Source organism: Aulonocara sp. 'chitande type north' Nkhata Bay, linkage group LG11 (genome assembly GCF_057382095.1).
Source record: "Aulonocara sp. 'chitande type north' Nkhata Bay isolate Kocher_YH1m ecotype deep benthic linkage group LG11, A_spYH_male_GT1.1, whole genome shotgun sequence".
NCBI classification, from domain to species: Eukaryota; Metazoa; Chordata; class Actinopteri; order Cichliformes; family Cichlidae; genus Aulonocara; species Aulonocara sp. 'chitande type north' Nkhata Bay.
Genome location: NC_141354.1, coordinates 31,053,359 through 31,071,348, shown reverse-complemented (window position 1 = coordinate 31,071,348; position 17,990 = coordinate 31,053,359). Strand labels below are relative to the sequence as shown.

The window sequence follows — 17,990 nt, the reverse complement described above, 5'->3', positions numbered from 1 at the left end:
TCATATCACCTATTTTCAGATTTTTAAATAACCTTCAGATGAATTAAGAGCATAATAAACTCTAAATCACATCCTCTTTTGACTCCAGTTCTGTTCACACCTGATCCAGCAGCTCACTTATGCTGGAGGGTGGCCTGCTTCATCTATAATTTAGCTCATTAGAGACACTAATTATATGGTATTGAGGGCAGTTTTATCCCTCTCGGTGCAGCAACATTTCATCCATGTGTAAGAGGAGGAGATATTAGTCACGTTGCTAGAAATTAACTGTGAGTTGAGATCCTGTGGCGTGACGGTCGCCGTCTCAATTGGTCAGGATGCAGGTTGGGCCTGCTCAGCTGGGTGACAGCAGAGATGTTAGATAGGCAACACAAAATGGAGGAGGCAGCAGACACAAGCTCAGCTGGTCCATTAGGAGCATGTCTGCTTTCTGACAATCAGAATTGAGATGACAGAGCACTAAAAGACCCAAAGGAGACTGTGAGCATTGATGCATACCACTATCTGTGTGTGTATGTGCATATGTGTGTGTGTGTGGTGACCTAGGGAATAGGCCTACGGGGGGGGGGAAGGGTCGGCAGGATTAGTTATAGTGTTCAGCCCAGTTATTGGTCACTGGACACAAACAATGGGAGGGCTAAAGAGGATTTGTTCTTATGTGTACCCCCCTCCTCCTCTCCCGCTGTCCTGTAGTGCCAGTGGGAAGTGCACGGTATAGAGGTCCAGGCTGCACCCAACGGGGGCGGCCCCGTGCATCTGGAAGATTGGCCCGTCTGCCCGTCTAGCGTTTTCCCATCCCCCACCCCTCCCCCAGCCCAGGGTGGGACTTGAACTACATATGGACGAGACAAAAACACAGCCACATTCGTCACCAGTCAGACGAGACCTAGTTCAGGGGAGCGTGCACATCGGCACAGTCGAAATAAGGAGCTGATCTGCGATGCGAGTGGCTGTAACTTGCTTAAGCGAGGTGTTGTGCCATTGCACAATACCTGCAGTTTTTTTTAGTCCCTGTGTGATTTAATCAGCTGGTTAGAAGTTTCTAAATATACCAGATCTGTCCTCACACTGCCACCGCAGAGGATCAAAGTTGTGTTCATTAAAGGGCCCAAGTACTGGGACTGCGAGTCACATCATTTTGATTGTAATAACACGGGCAGGTATGCTCGCTCTGTTACATACTGACAGAAGTCAGCCTCACCTTAACCGAGTGAGGTTGAAAAGTACAAGAGGTAAAATGAGATGGACGTGAAACCACTACGAAATATTTTTTTAAATCTCGATGTGTTAAACTATTTGAAATTGTGTGAGTAATCAGGTGGCTTATTTACTCATTACTAGCAGACATATACAATAACAATACTGTGCAGAGCAAAATGTGACTGAAGTAAGAGTTAATTTATTGACCTGCAATTTTAGACATTAGGAATGACTTTTAAAAAACTTTATAAGCTTTTTATTGGTTTATTTATGTCTTTATTGTCATATTGTTCTAGTGCCTTAGATGACCTAAGCATGAGGGGCGTGTGTGATTTGAAGAGCCAGGCATGCCCAATGTAGACAGTGCTAATAGGCAAATCCAGAGCAGAATGCCTCCTTTGTGTCAGTGAGCTTTAATGAGCCTGTTGTGAGATCTCTGTGCAGACAGAGAAACACTCTGCAACAAGGAGGACCATTGTGCGATGAAATGATGTTTGTGCATGTGTAAATACGTGCGTGTGTTTGAGTCACGGCGCAGTCTGTAGGTGGCAGTTGGCTCCATGTTTCCTGGAATATTAATAAATAATAGGCACTCTTAAGGAGTAGGAAGCTAACGATACACTGAAGCAATAATGAAAATTACAGTGAAAAATAGCTTATTGTTAATTAAGAGTGTAAGCCAAAATGCAGAATATTTAAGAGAAAATAAGCAGGAACGGGTAGAAATAATCCTGTTTGTGTCATAAAATAAAACATTATCTGTTCTGCTGGCAATCTGAGCCGAGGGCGATGACTGAAAGGCAGATTAGATAGAGCTTAAAACAGGAAATAATCCACAGATTTTAGTAAATTTTGTGTAGCTGATGTGATAGTTGCTGTCTTGATTAAAAAGTCACTAGTTTTACCTGTAAAATGTCAAAAAATGGTTTAAAAATGTCCTAAAATTTATTTAAAAAAAACTTTTGTTCCAAAACTGCGTATGTGTAAATGAAGTGTTAAGTTAACCTGGTTTGTTGGACACCATCAATGCTGTGACCTTTCTTCATCTATGACTCCCTTCTGTTTCACCTTCGCAGTGGCTACCATGACAACAGAGGCAACTGCCGTGACTGAGGCAGACACTGAGGGCAAGCAGAAGACCAGTAGTGCTGAGCCCGAACCAGAGAACAAGCAGAAGGCAGAGGCGGCTACATCTGACCCAGAGGGAGAGCAGTCGAGCACAAAGGCCCAGGAACAGGTCACTGAGCCTGGGCCTGCCGAAGCAGCGACCTCCCCTGAGGAGGAGCAGCTAAAGCCTCGTACCAGAACCTCTGCTGGCAAAGGCCTTTCTCGTCTCTTCTCCTCTTTCCTCAAGCGCCGATCGCAGTGCTCAGAGGAAGAGGTGTTTGAGGCAGAAAAAGCCAAAGACGAAAAGGCAGACAAAGAGGAAAAAGTAGATAAGAAAGAAGAGGAGAAGGTGGAAGAAGGGAAAAGTCAAGACAAGGAGGCCAAAGCAGAGGAGGAAAAACCAGAGGTGAAAGAAGTGAAAAAGAAAGACGACAAAGCAGAACCTAAAGAAGAGAAAAAGAACGTGGAAGAAAAAGTAGAGAAGAAAGGTAGCAAAAAGAAAAAGAAAGAGGCCAAGAAAAAAGCAGAAGAAAAGGATGAAGAGAAAGTAAAAAAGGAGGAGACAAAAAAGGGGGAGGAAAAGTTGGTGAAAAAAGAGGAGCAAAACGAGGAAGGGACAACACAGCAGACTGTAGAAAAGGAGGAAAAGCAAGTGGAGAAAAAGGAAGAGAAAAAGAAGGAAACTGCTGAGGTCAAAGGCAAGGCGGCAGACGCTGGAAAGAAGGAGGAAGAAAAGGTTGACAAGAAGGTGGCAAAGAAAAAAGAAAAAGAAGAGAAATTAAAGAAGAAAGAGGAGGAGAAAGCAAAAAGGAAAGCAGAGGAAGAAGAGAGGATAAAAAAGAGGGAAGAGGAAAAAGCAAAGAAGAAAGAAGAAGAAAAAGCCAGAGAAGCCGAGAGAGCGAAGAAGAAAGAGGAGGAAAAAGCTAAGAAGAAAGAAGAGGAAAAAACGAAAGAGGAAAAAGCAAAAACAAAAGAAGAGGAAAAACCAAAAGAGGAGTTGAAGAAAAAAGAAGACGAAAAGGTGAAAGAAGAAGCAAAGAAGAAAGAGAAAGAAGGGGAGGAAGCAAAGCCGGAAGAAAAGGAGGAAAAAGAAGAGAACAAAGAGAAGAAAAAAGACAAGGGAAAGAGCAAAGGAAAGAAAGAGGAGAAGGAAGTGAAGGAAGTGAAAGGACCAAGTGAGGAGCAGGTGAAAGCACCAATTGCTGCTCCTGAGCCCGAGCTTAAAACTGAGCCAGATATTGAACAGGCTGCTGATCAGCACTCTATAAGCAGCACAGAGGCGCAGGTGAGTCCTAACAATCTCACATTTAGAGTACTTGTTCTAAGATTCGCTGTGATTAAGATGAAAGTAGAACCAGTAGGCAGTTGGCTTAAATTAGCATGATCACTGGAAATGTAAAGATATGGCAGCCTCTCCTAAACAGACCTCCAAAACTTACGGGTCAAACAATATATTTTGCCTGTATATTTCTACCAAAAAACAAAGCTAACACTAAAAACAGACCGTATTTATTTGGAGTAATGTGCAGTTCTATTTTTAAGCTGACTGCCGTGATTTCAGACTGTTTGCAATGTCCTTGTGATAACAAGATCCCAGGAAGCCTGACCTTGATGGAAAAGAGGTATTACAGACTTTCAGAGGTGCTGTAGACCGACTCCAGACGGATTTATCTAACTCCTCTAACTGTATTTTCTAAAACAAGGGCTAAAAAAGAACATCACTGCAGACAAAGGTTATAAAAAAAGCACTTCAGGCTGCTGATTGGGTTTTGCTTTCTAATGAATTTTTTATGTGGACAGCTTGCTCAGTGAGCATCACTGTGCTCACTTGGGCTTAAAGGCTGGTCTGAAACAAAGATGACCCATGCTGGTTTGAACTAACGCTAGTATCAACCGCTCGGGTTCATCCTGGGTTATTTGAGTACTACCTTAGTATGGTGCTCTGTATAATGTCTCCCACTTTCTCTTTCATCTTTGTAACACACTTTGGCAATTGTCTGGTTTTGACTATTTTAGCCAGCCCAAGAGGAACACAAGGAAGAGGCTATGATAAAAGAGCCTGAAGCAGTGGAAGAAGTGAAACAGGAGGACACGGAGAAAATAGAGGAAGAACCAGCAGAAAAGGAAGAGCCAATCAAAGAAGAGGAAAAGGAACAAAAGCAGGCAAAGAAAGAGAAGCCTGCAAAAGAAAAGACAGAAAAGAAGACTGAAGAGGTTAAAGGCTCTAAACGTCAGAAGACCATGCAGTGCAAAGTCACCCTGCTGGACGATGCTCAGTTTGAGTGTGAACTTGATGTAAGCAAACCCTCCCAAAATGCACCACTGTTGCGTTTGCTTTTCTGTGATGATAAACATGGAAACTGAAGAGTTTCTCTTGCCGTGTGTCCCATGTCTGCGTTTCTCTTTCTCATTTAGAAACATGCTAAAGGCCAAGAACTTCTTACAAAGGTGTGTGACCATGTTAACCTCCTGGAGAAAGACTACTTTGGCCTGGCTCACTGGGAAACCCCAACCAGCAAGGTAGGATGGTTTTACCCTTCTGTAGTGTTAATTACTTGGAGCATAACTGGATGTTATGAATGACAGTGCAAAAAAAAGTGAGCAAATTTTCTTGCATTTCTTCCGTTTTGCTCAGACATGGTTGGAACCCACCAAAGAGATACGGAAACAGGTCCCAGGTGCTGTCTATGAGTTTACATTCAACGTCAAGTTCTACCCTCCTGATCCAGCTCAGCTTACTGAAGACCTAACCAGGTGAGCAAGCATCAGCTTGGAGGAATGGATCAACATGAGGCAATAGGGAGCTTTTGCACTGCATTTATTCAACCCAGGATAAATGTTCATAGACTCAATTCCTTAATCGTTTCACACCTTTTCCAGGTACTTTCTGTGTCTCCAGCTGAGAAAGGACATTATGCTTGGTGTTCTTCCCTGTTCCTTTGTCACACTGTCCCTGCTGGGCTCCTACACAGCCCAGTCAGAACTCGGAGAGTATGACCCCGAGCTCCATGGAACAGACTACGTTAAAGATTTGAACCTGGCCCCCGGACAGAGCAAAGAGCTGGAGGAAAAAGTGATGGATCTGCACCGCACATACAGGTCAGTAAGGAGTTGTCTAGACACGCCCTTTTCACAGTGTTCATTTAAGCCCAGTGTGCATACATTGAAGGAACCTAATTCATTTTCGAAGCTGCTTGAAGATGATTGAGCCTCAAAAATGATTCTGACAGTAAAATACGTCTTTGAATTAAACGTTATCGTGTGTGCCTCCAGATCAATGAGTCCAGCCCAGGCAGACCTGCTGTTTCTGGAAAATGCCAAGAAGCTCGCCATGTATGGAGTTGACCTGCACCAAGCCAAGGTATGTTTATTTTTATTTTTAAAATTATTTTACTGGTTTGGATGAATGGTTTGCTTCTTAACACGTGGTCCAGTCTTTTTCATAGAAGCATGTCACGAGTATGTATGCATGTATTGATTTTTATTCGATTTTAAAATGCTCTTTTTACAATAGCATCATTGTATTGCAGCAGTAGCATCCATATTTAATTACAAAATTGATGTCATCCCCCTTTGGAAAAAAAAAAAGAGAGATTAATAACATCCTAAACTCCATGACCTCAAACAGCATTCGTGTTTCGTGAGAAAGTCTGCCCCCCGGTGACTGATTATTGCAAGAGCAGGCTGGCGGTGTTTGGTCAGGGCTGTAAATGTTCCGTGGTGTTTCTTGCATGCAGGATCTGGACGGTGTTGATATAATGCTGGGCGTTTGCTCCAGTGGTCTGATGGTTTACAAAGACAAGCTGAGGATCAACCGTTTCCCTTGGCCCAAAGTGCTCAAGATCTCATACAAACGGAGCAGCTTTTTTATCAAAATCAGGCCGTCAGAGGTAAATCTCACTTTACATAGTCTGTATGTTTGACCTGTATTGATTTTTGTATTGTTCTATACAGATCCAATTTCCATAGATTTCCTCTGAGCTTAGCTTTGAAAAATGTAAAGAACTGATTTCTTTTAATAACCAATAGATTGTGTGGGGGGGTTTTACTCTAACCCCCTAGACTTATTTATTATTTCTCAGCAGAAGTGGCTGGTATAAAATGTAATAGTACTGTTAGTTTATATTGCTATTGGTTTTCTTATACACATAAATGTAACTGTACGACTGAGCCAACTGATTGCAAGAATGATAAGATACATCCAGCTTTTCAGATGTCTTTCAGTTTCTTTCACTATTTAAAGAAAACTGTGTTTCACAATTGCAGAATAATGTCGCTATGGAGTCATTGAATTTGACTTTTGTTTCTTTGCTTTTAGCAAGAGCAGTATGAAAGCACCATTGGTTTCAAGCTGCCCAACTACAAAGCCTCAAAGAAGCTGTGGAAAGTTTGTGTTGAACATCATACCTTCTTCAGGTAACAACGCTTTGATTCTGAGTGACACTTAGGTCCTCCCTATCCACTTGTTAATTGGCTAACTCCTCACTCCACCTTAAGCCCTGTATTGGCACCACAGCAGTTTTAACCACAGAGGAAAAGCTGAACACTCTTAAAGCTTTTGTCTGTTTAATGAGATAAATCCAAACATGTTGCTAATCTTTTTACATAACACGAATCCTTTTTTTTTTTTTTTAAAGAAGACAGTGCAGGGTTTATAATTTTGAATCCACAGTGTTCATGTAATGGTCAAATAATGTGTAGATTAAAATGTAATTCTTATATCTCTTGCTCAGGGTTTCAACAGTGGAGCCGCCCTCTTCACGTCGCTTCCTCGCCTTGGGCTCTAAGTTCCGGTACAGCGGTCGTACTCAGGCCCAGACCCGCCAGGCGAGCTCCATGATCGACCGGCCGGCACCTCGCTTCACACGATCTGCAAGCAAGAGGCTGTCTCGCAACCTAGATGGAGGTATGCGTGAGTGTATGTTGTCACACCTGTGTGTGTGTGTGTGTGTGTCCTGCAATAAACCACAGGTCCAATAAGGTGCCCTCTGACTTCTTTTGCTATAGAACCTGGAGATGAAACTCTCCAGTTTCTGCAGGTAGTCTCGGCATCAGCCAGGACTCAGGTTGATGATTGGTCACTGCTGATGGTATCTGAAAGACCCCAGCCTTCTTCCGAATTCACAGGTACTTCGAAGTGTGTGAAGTGATGCCTTTTGGCATACCTTCTACTCGCAGATTGCTTTGTAGGATCTAACAGCCTTTTTGCATCATTTTTCCATTCATCTTTGCTTCCATACCTGCAAAACTGTTGCTGTTCAGCACAGTTAGCTTGTCTGGAAAGTGACCTATTCTGATACATGAGATGGGACACGTACCCTGTACTTTCCCCGGTGTGACTCCACAGTATTGTTGGTTACTGAAATCTGAAAGAAATTAAATAAATTTCCTCACAAATGTAACTCTAAACAGGTATTTCCAGTCTTGAGGCTCTTGTTCCTCTTTTTTTTCATTTCATAACTTTGCACTTAACGTGTGTTGCACAACCGCTTTCATTTGCTTATTTTCATTTGCCTTTATGCTTGAATTTTTGACTGACTGACCTCCCTCATCACTGCCCCAGTGCCCATCATTGTAACGGGTTCCATCTGGAGCCTGTTTGTGTTCCAAAGTGCAAAAGGCATCTTTCATTCATCTTTATACTAACTTCGCTTTACTGGACTCACAGAAGTCTGGCACAAAAGCTTGAAATCTTGCTTGCTTGAAGCGCTGTGCAGCATTCACAGCCGGTCGTCATCTCTGCAGCAAAACCATTACATAACTGGCATCACCTCGTCATGTCTTCACAGCCGGAAGGGAGTTTGAGCAGAATTTCACTCAGTCCTGGGAGGAGGAGGAGGGGCGTACTGTTGGCACGGAGACTGGGACTGCTGGTCCTCAAACCATTATCCAGACACTCAGTCAGCCATGGCTGGATCTGGCGAGCGATGACGATCACCAGCAGAGGAGAACGGAAGATGAATGGTTTATTCTTCTGGATCATCAGCCTCATATTCCATTTATCTCACCCTTTGATTTTGTTGAAGAGCCAGGTATCTACCTTTATAGTGCATGGGTAGCGTCAAATATCGCAAATTTAACATGCACTTCATTCATGTTGCCACCATACTATATGCACACGGCACTACTCAGTAAGAAACCAGGCACGTGGCTCCACGTGGCCTTCTCGTTTCAGCTGGTTGAAGTTTGTTGTTGTTTGATCACCTGATACAAAAAATGTTGCACCTTGTTTTTTGATGTCAGCTGAAACTAGCTTGGCAAAAACGAGCTCTATGGACCACCAACTGGAACCAGTGGTGATAAAACAGGATGACTGGTTCCTGTACTTTGACCGTCTGCTCAGCGTGTCTCCCTCTGAGCATTTTGAAAAACTTCAACGTGAGTTTCTTTGTCTGGCTTTCTGCAAAAACCTTCACACTTTTTTGGGTAAAAAATGGTAAAAAAAACAATTAATTGCAGCACTTAAATGGTTTGTTGTATCACTCTTCCAGTCTCTACCACGGAGGGGGAGGAGGAGGAGCAGGTCATAAGCGTGAAAGAACAGCAAATGATCACTGAGGAAATGATTGGGAGGATGCGGGAAACAGTGATGTTGGTGGATGCATTTACAGAGAAGGAAATTTTGGAAGGAAGATTGAGGGACGTGAGGGATCTTGAGGAAAGGCTACAAGAAATTGATGAAATTGCAGGGAGAATTCAGCATGCAGTAGAGGAAGAACTGGGGGAGGAAGAGGTAGAAAAGCTAAAACAAGAAGAGAGAGACATGGAGCAGAAACAGTTGATCCAAGCCAAAGGTGTAACAGAAATGGTGGTGAGGAAATCTGTGAGGAGAAGAGTTATAAAAGAGGGTGAAGAAGGCGAAGTGGACGAATTGGAAGAACAAATAAAAGAGGTGTTTTTAAAGGACTTGTTGCCTGAGGAGGAAGACATCATGGTGAAGCGGGAGAGCGAAAAACAAGTGGGCAAGAAAGTGGTAGAAGCGTTAAGGGAAGGAGAGAGCAATTTGGAGCAGAGACAGTCAATCCAATCCAGGGTTATAACGGACATGGTGGTGAGGAAATCTGTGCAGAGAATAGATATAAGTGAGGGTGAAGTGGATGACTTGGAAGAACAAATAAAACGGGTGAAGTGGGAGGGTGAAGAAGACACAGACGATAGCTTTAGAGAGAAACTGCGTGAAATGGAACAGGAGTGGCAAGATGCAGACGTCGCCGGCTCTGCTGCTGTAGCAGGATACAAGAAGGTTCAGCATAGGACTGAGAAGATAGTGACTATTGTACAAGAGAGGGGGCAGCAGCAGGAAGGCATGGAAGACGTGCAGGGACAGTCTAGTGTTGCATCAGAGGAGATGTTAGAAAGACAGGAACTGTGGCGTAAGACAGAAGTGGTGGAGGAGAGGCCACATAGGGAGGTTCCAGAGAGGTCAGAAGGTCTGTCTCAGGCGAGAGTTGATGATGTTTGGTTCATACTTTTAGATCAGCCTCCACACAAAGCTGGTTTCAAAACACCAGGTAAAGTATGCTAATCCCTCTGATATTCTAATATCATCAAAACCATAAAGACATACATGTCCGGAAGCACTAGCATTATATTAACCAAACCGGCTTTCGTTTTGCTCTTTTCTTTTGCTTTGATTTCTGCAGTGAGGTGTAAGATATACTCGACTTTAGATTTTCATACGGCCTATGTATTTTTTAAAGAGAGAATAACCACCACTGCCCAGCTTCTCTTCCAGCTGGGCATTTGTTTTCCGTCGCGCTCAAATATTCTGTCTTCACTTTCCTACATAGTTGCCGATGTGGAACGTGTTCAAGTGGACAAGGGTGGTCATTTCAACCCCGAGAAAGAAAAACCACATATCAGCGTTGAACGGGTTGATGACTGGTTTGTGTTGCTGGATTTTATTCCCCGACAAAAGCTTTTTGGGCCATCAGGTACTGCTCGGTCTTGTTTTTGTTTTGTTTTTTGAAACTTCCTTGTGCTTTATTTTGTCCTTACTCGCTCATGAAAGAATTGCATGTTAATGCTGGCGATTAAAGATGCCTCTCCTGACTCTGCTTACCAGTTACTCACATGGAAGAGAGGAAAGAAATAGCAATCGAAGACGGATCGAGATATATAGGAGAAAAGCTACAACACCAAGTGTCAGACAAAGTTGATGATTGGTTTGTGTTACTGGATGTTTTTTCAAGACAAACGTCACACGCACCACCAGGTATTCATAAAAGTCCCCTGTGCTGGCTCACAGCTTTAGCAGAACCAATTATTCTAAGCACTGCAGGTACTCTTATTTTCAAAGTCCCTGAGCTTTTTCCTCTTTTTTTTTTACTAAGTCACCTTTTCAGAGCGAATTGCTGCTCACCCAGAGGAACGTGCCTCTCTGATTGAAGTAACAGCTCTTGAGCAGAGAGAAAGAAGAGTTGACATTTTGGTTGAAGGTGCTGAAGCAAAACAAATGCTGCCAGAAAGGGAGGGGGTAGCACTTCTACAGGATGTGAAAGAGCGAGAAGATGACTGGTTTGTGCTGCTGGATGTTCCCATTAGGCAGCCCTCATTTGTGGCACCAGGTAGAGCAGATTTTCCGCTGCGCTCCTGCTGTTTCTTCATTCACTTTTTGCCTCAAGTGTCATACAGCGAGTTTTCCGTTTCTTTGTTGGTAGCTTCCATGGCTGAGTATGTTGAGGTTTACACCAGAGAGAGTGTTTCTGCCTTGACTGAAGCAGAGGCTGTTGATTCCAGGCGGGAGCTTGTAGTTGAGGATGCTGCTGTGGAGAAAGTGGAAGCAGTGGCTCCCAAGCAAGGTATTCCAGATGTCCCTATAAGTATCTGCAGCTCACAAATGTGCTTTTATAAGATCAACAAAAGATTTATCTTGTGCTTCATAGTAGCCGGTGTTGAAATCAAAATTTTGTTTTGCAGTTTCTATGTCGATGCAGACTAAAATCTATCCAGATGTTTCAACTGAAGTGAAAAGTATAGAGCAGAGATTGCTTCAGATTGACCAGGTTACACCACAGCCTCCCCAGCCAGAGAGAGAGGATGACTGGTTTGCTCTGTTTGGTACTGCACGTGATGAAGTCATGATACCAACAGGTATTACAGTAAATTCAGACTGAAACATAATATTCTAAGAGGACTATGGTGGTCATAGCAGTATCACTCAACGCCTTTGACTCTGTCTGTGCCAGTGACTCCAGCTCAGATCGTTCCAGAAATGAAGACTTTTGAGGTTGAGGTGACCGAAAAATGGAAGAAGACAGTAATTGGTGCGGACAGCGGGCAAGACAGGACAAGTGTGTCTGAAATTAGAGCGAGCCAAATTGCCTCCCTCTCTGAGAGAGAAGCTGATTGGTTTGTCCTGTTTGAAAAGCCTGTGGTCGTACAACCAGGTAGATTTCTACGCCGAATGGGTGCTGTGTGAAGCTGTGCGCAAAAAGTTTGCATCAGATGTATTTACGTTTATGTTTGTGTTTGTTGCTGTAGTCAAACCTATTATTGATCTAGTGGCAACCACTGAAGCAAGAGTGAAGATCGTGGAAGGTGTGAGGCCACCTGTGGAGATGGTGAAGATTGAAATGGCAAGAGCAGGAAAAGTGGACGATGATTGGTTTGTGCTGCTGGATGTAGCAGCAAAAGCACCAGGTATTCTGCTGCTTGTATGGCCATGCGGCTTTGCTATGAGATGCTATCAGACTGAATAACATGGCAACTGTGCTCGACTTCTATTATGTTGTACTAGGAGCACATTATAAACGAATGCAGAAATACTGCACCAGCCTTAGTTATATTGTGTTTGTATGGTGGTGCAGTATGTCAGGGGAAAATGCTCATTTAAGATATTTAGGTAGAGGGAATATTTAACTTCATGCAGATCTCATTTTAGTTTTTTTTTCTGTACTCTGTCAGCGGCTGGGGTGGAACGCATCCATATATATCCTGATGTAAGACCTGCTAAAGAGCTTACACTCACAGAGCAGACAGCACAGCAGACAATTACAGTAGTGGAGAGAATACGGCAGCAGCAGCAGGATGTGGTGCAGCCACGTCCAGCAGTGAGAGAGGTGGAAGATGATTGGTTTACTCTTCTGGATAAGTCCCTTAAGAAATCAGGTATAATCCCAAAGAGCTTGGTATGCCAATACATACGAAACATTTCTCGCTGAGGTGAGTAACACCTGGTTGTGTGTTTGTATTAGCCGCTGTCTCGGAGCGCGAGCAGCTCCCAGCACAGGTCACAGTTCCTGCTCCTGCCGCGGCCACGAAAAAGATTACGATTTCTGAGACGAGACCGGGGTTTGAGAAACGGATCCTGGAAGAAAGACCCTCGCAAACACGTGTCAGTGATAATTGGTTTGTTCTACTCGAGGGTGACCTCAAAGCGTCAGGTATTTTTTTCCTTGTGTGGAGTTTTTTCGTTTTGTGTGTGGCTAAAAAAAACCTCACACGGTCATGCCTTGTTTGCTTCATAAAAACACTCATTTCTAACAGCTGCTACCTCTGCACGGGACACACTGGCTCACAGCTAGCATTTTCCATTATTCACGGACCTTCGATTGAAGAAATAATGCTTTCTTAACGTCGTCATTTCCCTGGTTCAATCTCATTTAGCTTTATGCCTTTTTGCAGCATTTGTTTGGAATATAACAAGAACCGCTTTTACTGATCCACTTTGTGGACATCTGCTTCTGGCCCACATCACATCCTTACGCTTATGCGTGCTTGTCCTTTTAAATGAGAGCAAAGGAAACAAATGAGGTACAGTATACCTGTGCAGCATTGAGGCTAAGTGTGCCATATGCTTGTTAAGCTGTTTTATTTTTAATGCTATATCTGTTTTCGTGTGCATTTTACTCACCGTGATCCTCACAAAACTCTCCACTCGCAGCCTGCTCAGTGCTAAAACCCAACATTCACTCATTTCCATTTTGTCTGCGTTTTGTCTAGCTGCGAGCGCCCAGAGGGGCACGCGCCCTGTCAGTGCTCCGGTCTTCTCCCAGGCTGCTCTGATGGAGGCGGGAATCCCCATGGCCACTCTCGACCAGCCTCAGACCTCCACTCCAATCAAAACCAGCCGCCAGGAGGAACGGAAGCTGCAGGTCACCGTAGAAGCTGTGGAGCCCTCAAAAATCGAAGCCGGGGCTGACGCCAAGGTATTCAGTTACTCTGATTGCTGTTGTAAATGTTGGTAATGTAATATGTGTGGAAAAAAGTGATAACAAATGTTGTGTTTTCATAGAAAGTCTTTTATTGTGAATGGTACAACGCCTTTGTGGTGAAAGATGCTAAAGTATCTGAGATCGCTCTCTGTGTCTGAGTGTGAACTGTGTATCTCTTGCTGCTGTAGCCAGCAGTGTGGAGGGACCAGAGAGAACTAGACTCATCACTGATATCCACCATGAATGGGGACATCCAGGTTAGTGTCAGATGCAGGCGTCTTGCATGTCAGAAGACGTGCTTATACCACGGTTGAGATCTGAGTGTTAACGCCAACATTCAGGGGATGCTAACACGTCTTCCTCTCTCCTCCCCTGGGGTAGCACGAGTCTGAGACGACGAGCACGGAGGTGGTGCGAATGCGAAAGGTCAGATTCTTAGTGCCGTACATACTACCGTAGCCATTTTCTCCACCTCCATTTCTGATGATAAAGAGCTTCTCATCCCAAAGACTAATATCACCCTCTTCTCATGTTGTGCTTCCACACAGCTAGGTCGTAAATGAAACCTACATCAGGTTCGATGCACAAGAAATGTTTTTATTTATTTTTTATTAATTTCATAAAAGGTAGAAAATATAACAATGGCTAGATTGCAAACAGTTTCACAGTCTCAGAGTACGTTAACACCTACTGGCTGTTTTTAAAAGTTGAAACAGTTACATCATTTCTTCCCATTGCTTGCTGTTCTTAACACTGGAATGCACACATGCATGATTATAGATTAAATGCACTAAAGAGGCATGGTAACTGGTGTTTTATCACATTTATGTCACTCCATCACTTTTTTTTCTTTTCTCGGTATAAGAATAGAAATCTTCGGTCAGTCCTCCAGAGCCATCTGTTCTTTGCTTTGTTAGTGTAGTGCAGATTTTGGTCCCTTATGGTCACACAAACGACTGTGCATGCACTCTTACTCTTACTTTCTCTGTTTTATTAACACATTAGTGAACTTCGTAGTGTGCATGGAAGAGGTGTGGTTGATGCCAGCATAAAGGGAAACTGAAACAAACCCACCTTCTTTTTTTTGTTCTTTTCATTTTTCACAGAAAAGAGCTAAGAAAATTGAGGGTGACTCAATATATATCAGACATAGCCAATTAATGTTGGAGGTTGGTATCCCTTCTGGAGACGTCGGTCTCCAGCTGCATTTTCTTGCTCTTTGGCGCACCGGCTGCTGTTTAACATCACGCTTGCATGCGGCATGATTCACACTTTTCTCGTCGGCGTTAACGAGCGGCTGTAGATTACATGAAAAATGTGTGTTTGTGTGGGGCAACCGACTCTGATCCGATTGATTCAGGAGAGTGCTGTTGAGTTTAGAACAACAAGAAAAAATGACTGGGTTCAATCTGAACTTGTTCAGGATGCTGCACTCCTGATAATCCACAAACTGTTCATAGTGATTCACCGTGCGGTGTTGGTGCGGCACCAAGGTCTAAGAACGGTGAAGCTTTCCTTAATTGTTTTTTTAATGGCAGGTTTCATTCCGAGCTCATGTTTTATGCACTTATTTATTCAAGATCATCAGTATTCTCCTGTTCCTGCTTTTGCTCTGTCCTTCATCTCATTTTCAGACTTGTCAGTAATGCATTTCATTTTCTTGACAATTATGGAAATGAGTGTTTTAGTCTGTAGAAATGAAAATGTGTGTGTGGGGGGGGATCCCTGCTGTGTTGTGTATGAAAGAAATGCCATTTGGTGAAACATTTATCATTAAGTTGCTCTTTTGCACCACAACAGCTCATGATTTACAGATATATAGTTTGCAGTATGTTCTGTTTATTTGCTATCACATCCTGCGGTTGCCTGTAAAGATCAACTTGGTGCTAAATGTTGCCAAATCAGCGCTTTGACCGTTGTTCATTTGTCTTAAATGAACGGGGATTTCATTTGGAACAAGCCTTCATCTTCAAGAGCTTTTACAATGTCTGCTGTCACCGTCTTTCTCCTGCTCTTTGGTTTGCAGCCTCTTCTCTTAACATGTTTCACTGCGAGCCTAATGCTGTGAAATAGATACTCAGTGTTGTGCTGTATAGTTTAGGCCCTCTACCCAACCACGGCTCCAAATGACTCCAAATATTTATCAGCTTGATAAATCGCAGCTCCAGCTCTGCTCTCATGAATCAGCTGCCAGGTTTAATTTGCATTTTGAATAGGAGACACTGATAATTTTTAAGGAATCTGAAACATTTATGTTTGCTTAGAATCACGTTAACCCCGCTTCTGCTTATTTAATCATCAATAAATCAACCAAAGTTGCACAAAACGGCAAAAAAACACCAAATAATCTGACTTTTTTTTCCTTTTAATCTCTCCCTCTCTACAACACATCTTCTGCCTTCCCTCTCCCTTCCCGGACAACCTCTGTGTACTTTCTGTCCTTGTATTATCCTCTTTCTCCATCCTCCATCCTTTCCCCCCCCTCAACCGCAACGTCTTTCCCATCTCGACTTTCCTCTGTAAAGGATTTCGATAAGCCTCAGGAGGTGCTGCTCAGGCATCACGCCAGCATCAGTGAGCTGAAGAGAAACTTCATGGAGGCGGTCCCAGATCACAAGCCAAGTGAGTGGGACAAGCGCCTGTCCACACACTCTCCCTTCCGCACCCTGGGAATCAACGGTCAGCCTCTGCCCAGCGCGGATGGGGTAAGTCTGGCACAAAAAACAACTGATCCTTTTAGTTCATTTAGTCTATCAGTTGAAGAATTTGAGAGAAAAAATAGTAAAAAAATAACATCTAATTTGGCTAATTAAGATGAGCAGTTTTGGAACTGACTTGGCACTTACTTGTGTTTGAGTAATGCTTAAAAAGAAGAAGAAATTGTGAAGAGGAGTCATTCAGGCTCTTTCTGATGTAGACAGTGTTGACAGTTTGCGTGTGCATGTATCTGAGCTGATGGCATGCGGTATGCATTAATTGAATGTGTATGAAGAATGCAGCCGGACTCGTTGACTTTTATATTTGTTCATTCACATAAAAGACCACTGTGGGTGAGGCATCTTTGGCACAGGTTTTCCTCCCTGAGATGTCACTCGGTCTGAATCAGACCTGCTTAGGATGCCTCTGAAGCCCAACACGTTTGTACTGCATGACTGACAGACCTGACTTTTACAAATTTGCTGCATGACTAAAAGGCAACCCACCTTCAAGACGTTTTGCACGTGCTGGCGCTGAACAGTATTTCCCCTCTTTTTCCTCTCTTTTTTTCTTGGCTTACTTTCTTTTTACGCTGCTTTCACCTTTTTCATTTTGCTGCTTTCTCTGAGCATCTTTGTTTGTTTTTTATGAAGAGATGAGGCCTCATTCACAGTTGTATCAGCAAACAGCTAATACAACATTATTATTATTATTAATATTGTTATTGACATGAGTAAATATTTGAATGACAGTATTTCAGGTAATTGAAGCTTTTCACGGATGGAAACTCAGTTTCAATTTAGTCGCTGTCACATGAGTAATTATGTAATCTGTTGACGTTCACTTGACATGCATTTGCATCAAGTGCTTCATGATGACTTGGACACAAAGATTATTACATTTGAAAACTTAAATTCCTTCAAAAATATCATATTGTCAGTATGCACTTGAGTTTTCAAAGAAAAACGTACAGGAGGGGCCATAATTTCTTGGAGATAGACATTTGTTTTTAATAGTTTCGCAGTGGATTTGAAATCAAGTCATCAACATGTGATTGAAGTGCCATCTGTCAGCTTTAATTTAAGGGCTTGTACAAAAGTATAGCATTATCTGTTTAGGAATTGCAGCCATTTTTATGCACTGTCTCCACAACATTTTCATGGCCAGGTGAAACTTGTGCCCTTATTATTTCTCGACAGATGAAACAGACGTAACATAACAAGTTGAGTCAAAATGTTATTCAAAAATATGAGGCTAGAGCAAGTCAGGGGACTGTCATTAGGCTGAACAATCCGATCACACCTATCAGAGAAATAGCAAAAACCTACAGAGTGGCCAAATCAATAATCTCGGACGTTTTATAAGATAATGAATTCAATGGCCAACTCAGCAACACCGAGATGCCTGAAAGACCACAGAAAACAACCAAAGTGGATGATGAAATATTTCCAAGGTTAAGAAAAAACATTTTCACAACACATAAGCAAGTTAGCAAGGTAAGAGTATCAGTGTCCGAGTGTATTATGAAGAGGGAAATGAATGGAAATACAGAGGCTTTACAGCTGGGTGGTTAAACGAGAAGGCTGAATTAGACTTTGCCAGAAAACATCTAAAAGAGTTTGGACACATGAAACCAAGATGAACTACCAGAATGATGGGAAGAGAAAAGTATTGATAAGGAGGGAAATAGCCAATGATCATAAGGCCATCAAGGAAAAGAAATGAGATACTCTTCCACGGCCAGTTGATCACCTGATCTCAGCCAAACAGTTTTGATTTTCTTTTTACTGGAGACAAATTTCAAAGATGCACAAATAGACGTAAACAGAA

General features: G+C 42.8%; 1 protein-coding gene across 17 annotated transcripts in view; it reads left to right on the top strand.

Moving 5' to 3' along the window:
- Window positions 1-17,990, top strand: part of LOC147319447 (uncharacterized) — a 31,374-nt gene that overhangs the window by 7,220 nt on the left and 6,164 nt on the right. For 8 of the 17 annotated variants that reach the window (XM_086312093.1, XM_086312096.1, XM_086312095.1 and 5 more), the window contains exons 2-28: window positions 2,277-3,592; window positions 4,324-4,602; window positions 4,723-4,827; window positions 4,943-5,061; window positions 5,188-5,406; window positions 5,581-5,668; window positions 6,045-6,197; window positions 6,626-6,723; window positions 7,041-7,213; window positions 7,315-7,434; window positions 8,097-8,339; window positions 8,551-8,685; window positions 8,799-9,818; window positions 10,098-10,241; window positions 10,373-10,522; window positions 10,641-10,874; window positions 10,968-11,108; window positions 11,227-11,400; window positions 11,496-11,696; window positions 11,791-11,949; window positions 12,214-12,417; window positions 12,504-12,692; window positions 13,252-13,457; window positions 13,652-13,720; window positions 13,845-13,889; window positions 14,570-14,632; window positions 15,989-16,168. In XM_086312093.1, coding sequence (XP_086168219.1) covers window positions 2,285-3,592; window positions 4,324-4,602; window positions 4,723-4,827; window positions 4,943-5,061; window positions 5,188-5,406; window positions 5,581-5,668; window positions 6,045-6,197; window positions 6,626-6,723; window positions 7,041-7,213; window positions 7,315-7,434; window positions 8,097-8,339; window positions 8,551-8,685; window positions 8,799-9,818; window positions 10,098-10,241; window positions 10,373-10,522; window positions 10,641-10,874; window positions 10,968-11,108; window positions 11,227-11,400; window positions 11,496-11,696; window positions 11,791-11,949; window positions 12,214-12,417; window positions 12,504-12,692; window positions 13,252-13,457; window positions 13,652-13,720; window positions 13,845-13,889; window positions 14,570-14,632; window positions 15,989-16,168 — 6,219 coding nt within the window. In that variant the 5' untranslated portion in view covers window positions 2,277-2,284. Of the gene's footprint in view, window positions 1-2,276; window positions 3,593-4,323; window positions 4,603-4,722; window positions 4,828-4,942; window positions 5,062-5,187; window positions 5,407-5,580; window positions 5,669-6,044; window positions 6,198-6,625; window positions 6,724-7,040; window positions 7,214-7,314; window positions 7,435-8,096; window positions 8,340-8,550; window positions 8,686-8,798; window positions 9,819-10,097; window positions 10,242-10,372; window positions 10,523-10,640; window positions 10,875-10,967; window positions 11,109-11,226; window positions 11,401-11,495; window positions 11,697-11,790; window positions 11,950-12,213; window positions 12,418-12,503; window positions 12,693-12,933; window positions 13,063-13,251; window positions 13,458-13,651; window positions 13,721-13,844; window positions 13,890-14,569; window positions 14,633-15,988; window positions 16,169-17,990 lie in introns of those variants that run through there. The other 9 variants (XM_086312097.1, XM_086312087.1, XM_086312089.1 and 6 more) reach the window with 9 other exon arrangements.